Here is a 9942-nt window from a genome sequence, read left to right as displayed (position 1 = left end):
GCTCAAGTGATTCTCTTGCCTCAGCCTCCCAAGTAGCTGGGACTATAGATACCCACCACAATGCCTGGCTATTTTTAGAGACAGGGGCTCGCTCTAACTCAGGCTGGTCTCAAAACTCCTAAGCTCAAACAATCCACCTGCCTCAGCCTCCCAGAGTGCTAGGATTACAGGCGTGAGCCACTGTGCCTGGCTCTATTCAATTCTTAAGAAAGGGTCAGGCACTCATGCCTATAATCCTAGCACTTGGGAGACCGATGTGGGTAGATTACCTGAGTTCCTAAGTTCAAGACCAGCCTGAGCTAGAGCGAGACCTTGTCTCAGAGCCCAAGGGTCTGAGGTTGCTGTGAGCTATGAATGCAACAACACTCTACCAAGGGTGACAAAGTAAAACTTTGTCTCAAAAAAAAATCTTAAGAAAGGAGTTTAGTGAGATGAAATAGACAGTATACCCAGTTCTGCAGGAAATGAATTTGTTAAGCCACCAATACATAGAAATGTGTCTACAAGAACAATTTGAAAGTCCCTAAAATCTTAATTCAAACAGTTGCATAAGTAAAGCTTAGATGCTGTGGGTGACTACCTTTATGGGCATGCACTCTCTGGACCCAAGAGAGAGGGCAGGTCTTCATGACAGAGTAGGGTACGCTAATTGTGTGCATCTTATTCATTACATTCTGAAAAGCAAAGAAAAAAGAAAAGTAATCAATACTAAACACATGCCATTTTAAAACCAGGCTGACACCTTGTTAACAATTTTAACTACACAAATAATACTCAAATACATGCTCCTTGAAAAAAATCTGGAATGTTAACTGTAAGGCTCAAGTTCCTTTGATACCTACCCTCAAACTTGATTCCTTCCTTTTCTCCCCAGAAATAATCACAGTTATGAATTTGATACATATCCTTTCAGTCCCTTTTCTTTTCTTTCTTTCTTTTTTTTTTTTTTTTGAGACAGAGCCTCAAGCTGTCCCCCTGGGTAGAGTGCTGTGGCATCACAGCTCACAGCAACCTCTAACTCCTGGGCTCAAGCGAGTCTCCTGTCTCTGCCTCCCAAGTAGCTGGGACCACAGGTGCCCGCCACAATGCCCGGCTATTTTTTGGTTGCAGCTGTTGTTGTTTTAGCGGGCCCAGGCTGGATTCAAACCCGCCACCTTAGGTGTATGTGGCTGGCGCCTTAGCCACTTGAGCCACAGGCACCGAGCCTCAGTCCCTTTTCAAATATTTGCATTTATATATTTGTCCTCATAAAAGTATGAAGTATTTTTAACATAAAGGCATCATGTCATATATATATATAAAAATATATATATATATACACACACACACACACACTATTTGGCTTTCATTTAAGTTGTTTTAGAGCTAAATCTATATACATCAGTACAAGAGATCTACATAATTCTTTTCGAACTGCTCCACAGTATTCCCTGGTATGGCTATATCACAATTATTTCAGCATCTCCCTATCAATAACAATTTTTTGCTATTACAAGCAACATTTCAAGGAACATACTTGTACTTGCTTCCCTGGGCTCAGGGCAAGTGTTTCTCTAGGTAGATACAGAAAAGTAGTACTGCTGGGTCATGGGGTATATACATATACAGATATCTATATCTATATCTATTTTTAAGAGCTGGGGTCTTGTTATGTTTCCCAAATCAAGCATACCCAGGATGCCCCAAAGAGATGCAGCCTGGCAGAGTAACCCAGCCCTTGGTGTTTAGACTGGCCATTTGGTTCACCACCTAACCTGCCCAGAGAAACCAAGATACCATTTCCTCCTCACACCCCCTAGTTTCTAGCTCTGGTGACAAACTTTGGGTTACAAGAAAAGGCTGGTGTTTATAACTAACTCTTCACACAGGCTCCTATCTTAACACTTTGTATCACAGGGAGGAGAGTTCTCTTAATTCCTCACAAGCGTTTTTAACTTCGGATAAAACAAAAAATGACAAAGGTTTCAGAGAAAAATTGGAAAAAGGTACGCTCAAGGAATAAAGCTCTTACTAATTTAGGGGTTCCTGGGTGAAGAGGGATTCTCTTCCTCTTCCCTCAGCTTCATTTCCTCCTGCCTCCCAGCTCCTGCAGTATCTAAGGAAGTGAGACTAGATATTCCCTCAGGTCTTTTTCTTTTCTTTTTTTCTTTTTTTTGTAGAGGCATAGTCTTACTTTATCATCCTTGGCAGAGTGCCATGGCGTCACAGCTCACAGCAACCTTTAACTGCCGGGCTTAGGCGATTATCTGACCTCAGCCTCCCAAATAGCTGGGACTACAGGTGCCTGCCACAATGCCTGGCTATCTTTTTGTTACAGTTTTGGCTGTGGCTGGGTTTGAACCCACCACCCTCAGTATATGGGGCCAGCACCCTACTCACTGAGCCACAGGCGCCACCCTACTCTCAGTCTTTTTCTTTCCCCCTCCTTTTTTTGAGACAGAGTCTCACTCTTTCGCCCTGGGTAGAGTGCTATGGCATCAGCTCACAGCAACCTCAAACTCAGGCAATGCTCATGCCTTAGCTTCCTGAGTAGCTGGGACTATGGGCGTTGAGGTCTTTTTCAACTTAGAAATCTGATATTTCTTCTCTTTCTCTTCTCCTATATGGCATGTTACAAATGATAACTTTCCCACTTTTTTGTGCCTTCTTTTTATCTTCCCTCCCCCCAAATGATAAAGCTAACCTACTTTTCTTTCCTTTTCCTTTCCTTTCTTTCTTTCTTGAGACAGAGTCTCACTATGTCATCCTCAGTAGAGTACCATGGCATCACAGATCACAGCAGCCTCCAAATCTCAGGCCTAAGCGATTCTCCTGCCTTAGCCTCCCTAGTAGCTCGGACTACAGATGCCTGCCAAAATACCCAGCTATTTTTTGGTTGTAGTTGTCGTTATTGTTTGGCAGGCCTGGGCTGGATTCAAACCCTCCAGCTCTGGTGCTTGTGGCTGGCGCCCTAGCTGCTGAGCTACAGGCTCCACGCCAAAGTTAACCTACTTTTCAAAGTGCAGCTTAGCTGTCACCTCTTCCATAAAAATAGCCTTGAAGCCCAGATCCAGAAGGAAGCCACCTTTCTGTAACACCCATGGCGTGTTACCTGTTCCTTGATGGAAAGTGTCCCCCCATCTACCTTGTCACTGCATTCCTTCTTTGCAGCATGCAGTTTATTCAGGGAAATCATTCAATACATTTTGTCAAAACCAAAGGCTACCATTTGTTTTCTGGGAAATATTACCAATCTTCTGGGGGCAAACATTGAGAGATGCTCTTATTATATAATGTGCTAGCCTTAATCGTAAGTATAATTTATATGCAAGACCTTAAATCCAAGTAGCTTACCGCAAACATGCCGTGCCACAGCCCAGCATCCTTCTTAAAGTCTAAAACATTGACTACTGTTTCCCCTAAAATAGAAAAAATAGAGAAAAACACAAGGAAATCATCTTTAGTGTTAAGCGGCAAAATCCTGTCACGTGACTTCACTGACTAACTGAGGTGGTGCTCATAGAGAAATGACTGAAGCCTCCCTGGGGCTTCTAACTGCTCAAGGGTCCCCCTAGAGAACTGAGCACAGACAGCGTGATGTGTGAACAACACAGTGAGTCAAAAAATTCTTACGACCTGGGCATTTCTTCCAAAAAATAATACTTTCCCCGAATTATGTAAGGAACACATGTTTATTTTAGAAATTCTGGAAATTTCACCAATATGGGTAAAAAATTACACTTCCTAATAAAAATGTGGCTATGTGTATATATTTACCTATGTATCGCAACATATACTTAAAGGCATATATAGGTAGCTAACATAGCACAGTTGGCATACAGGGTTCTGTTCTGCATTTCACTTTTTCCACTTAGTGATATACTGAAAAAAACTGCCCATATCTTTAATATTTAAGAAAATGAGTTTTAACATCTCAAGGAATAACCCACTGCATAAACACATTATAATTTAATCAACCTCTTTTTGGGGCATTTTGATTACTCTCGTTATACATATATATTTTTACCAGACAACAATGTTGCTCTATAATGAACATATGTTAACACTAAAAAAAAGTCAATATTGCAAAGAATATTCTAAGGCAAAAAGCCACTATGCAACACATATTAACACATCTAAAGTTCAAAAACCACAGAACACTTTCTTGTGTTTTAATTTGTGCTTTTTGACTCCTAACGTATAGCCGTTACCTCTCTGTACACAGGAAGATGGAGATACCTGACATTCTACTACTAATAAACACCTGGTTTGAATTGGGGTTTTCTTTTTCTGTGCCCTATCCATGAAATCATGGTTTACATATTTGGTTTGCTCAGAATTTTATTTATTTATTTATTTTCTGCAGTTTTTGGCTGGGGCCGGGTTTGAACCTGCCACCTCTGGTATATGGGGCCGGCACCCCATTCCTTGAGCCACAGGCGTCTCCCTGCTCAGAATTTTAGTTCCTTTGAATTACAGAACATTTGTGAAAAAGAAGAATAAACAAAAGCAAGCCAAGAGTATGTCTCAGAACATTTCCCTCTAAATTTGGTCAGTAAATGGATTCCAATCACCAAGCACTGTGCTCAGTCTCACATGTCTGAGTCTGACAATGAGGGCAGTCATGGGTGAGGTCTGACCTTCGGAATAATTGCAGGCCTGCGACAGAGCTTGGCAGTGAGACAGCATTGCCAGCCGGGACACCGTAACTCCCATTACACTCCCTTCTTTGCTTGTTTTATACTAGGAAAAACAACACAAACGAAAATGTGAGAAATACAATAAAATGGGCCATTTCAAATGACAAAACTAGAATCCAAACCAAAATGCATCATAATGGGCTGAATTTGACATGTTTCACATGAGTACTTAAGGCTATGGACTTGGGTCCCAAACTCTTGATTACACAAAGATAGGTTTGGAGGATGACAAAGTTCAACCAAAGTATAGGCAGTCCCTGAGTTACAAACAACTCTCACTTACGAACAGGTAGTAGGTGAATGCACTTGCTACTATTTGTGTACAAATTCAACTTGGGAACAAACATAGAATAACTCATTTGAAACTGGGGACTGCCTCGATGTGTGTAAAAGACTCCAATTTAGTTATCAGTGTGAAGTGGCTGCTGAAAAAGCTGCAACAACAAGTGACTTGAGCTGTATTAACAGAAGCATTAACACCAAACAAACTCATGTCGAGCACAGCACTGCAGAGTTAAAGGAGTATTACACATGGTCCCTGTGTATCAGAAGCTCCCAGTCTCAAAGGGGGAGACCAGGAATGAACGGCTTCTTCACTTCTACAAATCATTGAATTACAATTTTGCTTTTACCCCCAATGCTCCCTTTAAGTTGTCTTTTTACCAGGATCATTAACTTTTTTCCTTTTTTTGGTAAGGGACAGGATCTTGCTATGTTGCCCATGTTAAAGTGCAGTGACTATTCAAGGCCTGAAAATGGCACCCTATAGCCTTGAACTCCTGGGCTCACAAGGCGCTCCTGCCTCAGCCTCCGCAGTACCTGGTACTACAGGTATGTATCACCTTGCCTGGTTCAAATTTTTTTTAGGACTAGTTAAATGCAGTAGTGGGGGGCAGGGAATAGAATAAGGAGATTGATCTATAACAGACTGTGAACAATGAATTGAGCTAACTCACTGCCTTCAGATAAGCCTCAACTTTTTGATTGTTAAATCAAAAGGACATTGTGCATATCTTATCTCATCAGAATTTTCTGCAACATTTATCTACGCTTTCTTGACACTTTCTCCTTCCTTAACTTTGGTGATAACTCCTTTCCCATAGCCTCTCTGTTTTCTCTCCCAATGCTCCTCCACCTCCTCTGCCCATCCCTTCAATGTTGGTAACTCCCTACAAGTTCTGCTCTCCTTCCTATTCTCACTTCACCTTATTCCATTAGGCATCACATTCCCAATGGCTTCCAGTTCTTGATCTCTAACCCAGGCCTCTCCTCCAGGGAGATCTTAGAGTCAAGTGTTTCCCTGGAATGTCTTGTAATCCCGTAAAACCTAAAGTACTAACAGTGTATTCTTTACCACCCTCCTCACTAGCCATGAAAACTCCTTTTGCTGTATTTTCTATCTTAGTGAATTATGCTGCCATTGACCCAGTCGCCCAAGTCAGAAACCTGAGTGTTTCTTGCCTCCTCCCTCTGCAGGAGCAGTCAGTAAACCCTGCAAGGTCTGCTTCCTACTATTTCTCCTCCACCCATCTCTCTCTGCTCCTATCTCCGTGTGCTTGGGCTCACCTGGGTAACTATAAAAGGTGATCTTTTTACTGCTTTTCTTTTCTTTTCTTTTCTTTTTTTTTTTTTTGAGACAGAGCCTCAAGCTATCCCCCTGGGTAGAGTGCCGTGGCATCACAGCTCATAGCAACCTCCAACTCCTGGGCTCAAGAGAGTTTCCTGCCTTAGCCTCCCAAGTAGCTGGGACCACAGGCACCCGCCACAATGCCTGGCTATTTTTTTGGTTGCAGCCGTCATTGTTGTTTGGAGGGCCCAGGCTGGATTCGAATCCGCCACCTTAGGTGTATGTGGCTGGTACCTTAGCCACTTGAGTCATAGGTACCGAGTCCTTACTGCTTTTCTTAACCCCACCAATCCCAATAAATCTTTTTGTAACAAATTCATTCTTGTCACTCTCCTGCTAACCTGTTAACAGTTCCTGCTTACCGACAAATACTTTACTTTCAACTCACTAGTCGAGTGCTGTTGGTAATGGTGGGATCCTAAGTGAGAACTGCAAGTTACTTCTGAATAGTAGGAGCCTAGATACACAGAAGGCAGTAGTTTTCATGAGGCCAAGAAGCTGAGTAAGAACCACTTAATGAAGGGCCGTCCACCTTTTATGATGAAGAAGACTGGGAAGGAAGGTAATGAGGTGGAAGGACTGAGAGAGAGTCCAGGAAGCCAGTGAGTTTCAAGGCAATGAAGTGACGAAACATGTCACCACTGAGACATGACATGGATTGAGAGTTGATCACTAAGTTTTGTTATTTTAAATGCTTATTTGTCCTTTAAATATACTTGGATCTCTTCCACCTTCAAAAATCATCATCCTTGTATCCATCATCGCCTCATCACCTCTCAGAGCTACTACTGACTCTCTTTCTATTTATGGTCAAAGTTATTGAAGTTATCTATACTTGTCAGCAAAGTGTTCAAGGTTCGGTGATATTTTCCCCATCTTTTCAAAAATTTATTAATGTGTGGGGTCGGGTGTGGTGGCTCATGTCTGTAATCCTAGCACTCTGGGAGGCCAAGGCAGGTGGATTGCTGGATCTCATAGGTTCAAGACCAGCCTGAGAAAAATTAAGACCTCGTCTCTACTAAAAATAGAAAAACTGAGGCAAGAGGATCTCTCGAGCTTGAGTTGGAGGTTGTTGTGAACTATGATGCCATAGCATTATACCCAGTGCAACAAAGTGAAGACACTGCCTCCAAATATATATATATATGTATATTTGAGATTTATATATTATACATATATAATCTGTGATTTTTTTTTTTTTTGAGATAGGGTCTTGCTTTGCAGCCCAGGGTAGCATCCAGTGGCATCATCATAGTTCACTACAATGTCAAATTCCTGGGCTCAAGTGATCTTCCTGCCTCAGTCTCCCAAGTAGCTGGGACTATAGGTGCATGTCACCATGCCTGGCTTATTTTCCTATTTTTTGTAGAGACAAGGTCTGGCTATATTGCCCAGGCTGGTCATGAACTCCTGGCCTCAAGGGATCCTCCCACCTTGGACTCTCGAAGTGCTAGGATTACATGTGTGAACCAATGTGCTGAGCCAATTCGGCTATTCATTAATTTAGGGAATAGTTGATGAACATATGTCCCAAGCAGGATGCAGAGTGGTGATCAGTATAGCTGTTAGAGTCAGCCAGAGTTTCACTTCTGCCATTTTTGAGTAATGTGACCTTTTATCAGTTTCTCAAGTTCTTTTAAGTCTCAGTCTCCTCATCTATAAAAATAGTCTACCATAATAACCTGAACCACACAGTATGTTTAGGACTAAATGAGAAAATGCATTTAAAGCACTTAGCCTTGTACCTGTTATGCAGTAGTACTTAATCCCTCAACAGGATCCTGTTGCCTGTCAATCACATTCCTATACAAACCTTCAATTCCAAACCTGCTAGCCACTATTCCTTCTTACTCTTTCATCTGTTGAATGTGTTCCTTTCAAACACAGCTATCTTCTCTTCTTATTTCTCCATTCTCTTGCTTCCAACCTCCCTTGTACTTCTCTGAAAATTTTTTTTTTTTTTTTGAGAGTCTCAAGCTGTCAACCTGGGTAGAGGGCCATGGTGTCATAGCTCATAGCAACCTACAACTCAGGCTCAGGCGATCCTCTTGCCTCAGTTTTTCTATTTTTAGTAGAGATGGGGTCTTGCTTTTGCTTAGGCTGGTCTTGAACTCATGAGCTCAAGCAATTTACCCTCCTAGCCTCCCAAGAGTGTTAGGATTATAGGTGTTGAGCCACCGCGCCCAAACTTCTCTGAAATCTTTTGTTACTTTCTTAGATGAAGGATCAACTTCTTGGCTGTCTTTCTTTTGAATGCATATTTACACTCAAAATAATTAGAATAGAAGGTTTGTGAACTTCCAGCCTGAGCAAGAGCGAGACCCCATCTCTAAAAATAGCTGGGCATTGTGGTGGGCGCCTATATAGTCCCAGCTACGCAGGAGGCTGAGGCAAGAGAATCGCTTGAGCCCAAGAGTTTGAAGTTGCCATGAGCTATGATGCTATGGCACTCTACCAAGGGCAACAAACTGAGAAAAAAAGAAAAAAAGAAAGAAAAAAAAAGGTTAGTGAACTTGAATCCTTGTACCCAAGGATTCAAGGCATTTTACAAGCCAAAAGATAGAAACTTCCCAAAGCAGGAGAATCTAACATTAAAACTGCAAAAAGTTACCTTTATATTTTTATATTTTTCAAAGAAGGCAACTGAAGCCAAAGAAAAAGCCAGAAAGTACATTTTACAGTGTTAGGACTTACCTCAATGTATGCTGGTTCTGTACCAGCAGGTGAGATGTGTGGCTGCCAGTCTTTAGGTGGCTTTGACAGGTACTTGGAATCTGTTACAACCCATTTGAGCCGGGGCCAACCTAAATCAAACCCAAAGTAAAAATTGAATTGCCTAAGGCATCAGGGAAGAATTTCACACTGAGTTGGTCATTGCAAATATCAAAAGACCTGCACAGCTAAGGAAACAACACCAAAGCAAATAGATAGCCTTCAGAATGGGAAAAGATATTTGCATATTATGAATTGGACAGATTGATAACTAGGATCTACAAAGAACTGAAATTAATTTAAAAAAGGAAAAAAAAAACCCCAACAATCCCATATATCACCAGGCAAAAGACAAGAATAGAACCTTCTCTAAAGAAGACACATGAATGGCTAACAAACATATGAAAAAATGTTCATCATCCCTAATCATTTGAAAAATGTAAATCAAAACCACCCTAAGTCTCAAAGCTGCAGATGCTGGCATGGATGTGGAGAGAAGGGAACATTTTTATACTGCTGGTAGGACTGCAAACTAATACAACCTTTTTGGAAGGAAATAGGGAGCATCCTCAAAGAACTCAAATTAGACCTCCCATTTGAGCCTGCAATCCCATTATTAGGCATCTACTCAGAAGAAAAAAAATCCTTTTGGCTTGGCACCTGTAGGTCAGCGGTTAGGGTGCCAGCCACATACACTGGAGCTGGCATGTTCCAACCCAGTCCGGGGCCTGCCAAACAACAACAACTACAACAAAAAAAATAGCTGGGTGTTGTGGTGGGAGCCTGTAGCCCCAGCAACTTGGGAGGCTGAGGCAAGAGAATCGCTTAAGGCCAAGAGTTTGAGGTTGTTGAGCTGTGATGCCATGGTGTTCTACCTAGGGCAATGTAGTGAGACTCTCTCTCTCTCTTTTTTTTTTTTTTTTT

General features: G+C 41.8%; 1 protein-coding gene across 2 annotated transcripts in view; it reads right to left on the bottom strand.

The window, feature by feature from the left end:
• DIP2B (disco interacting protein 2 homolog B) overlaps positions 1 to 9942 on the bottom strand; it is a 264125-nt gene that overhangs the window by 57933 nt on the left and 196250 nt on the right. For both annotated transcript variants that reach the window (XM_023513708.1, XM_023513709.1), the window contains exons 12-15: positions 9001 to 9110; positions 4620 to 4722; positions 3334 to 3398; positions 581 to 674 (exon numbers count right to left, since the gene is read on the bottom strand). In XM_023513708.1, coding sequence (XP_023369476.1) covers positions 581 to 674; positions 3334 to 3398; positions 4620 to 4722; positions 9001 to 9110 — 372 coding nt within the window. The remainder of the gene's footprint in view (positions 1 to 580; positions 675 to 3333; positions 3399 to 4619; positions 4723 to 9000; positions 9111 to 9942) is intronic.

Source organism: Otolemur garnettii, unplaced genomic scaffold (assembly GCF_000181295.1).
Source record: "Otolemur garnettii isolate 467f Iridium unplaced genomic scaffold, OtoGar3 scaffold00043, whole genome shotgun sequence".
Classification (NCBI taxonomy): Eukaryota; Metazoa; Chordata; class Mammalia; order Primates; family Galagidae; genus Otolemur; species Otolemur garnettii.
The sequence above is the reverse complement of the archived record's forward strand: the minus strand, read 5'-3'. Positions and strand labels throughout refer to the sequence as shown.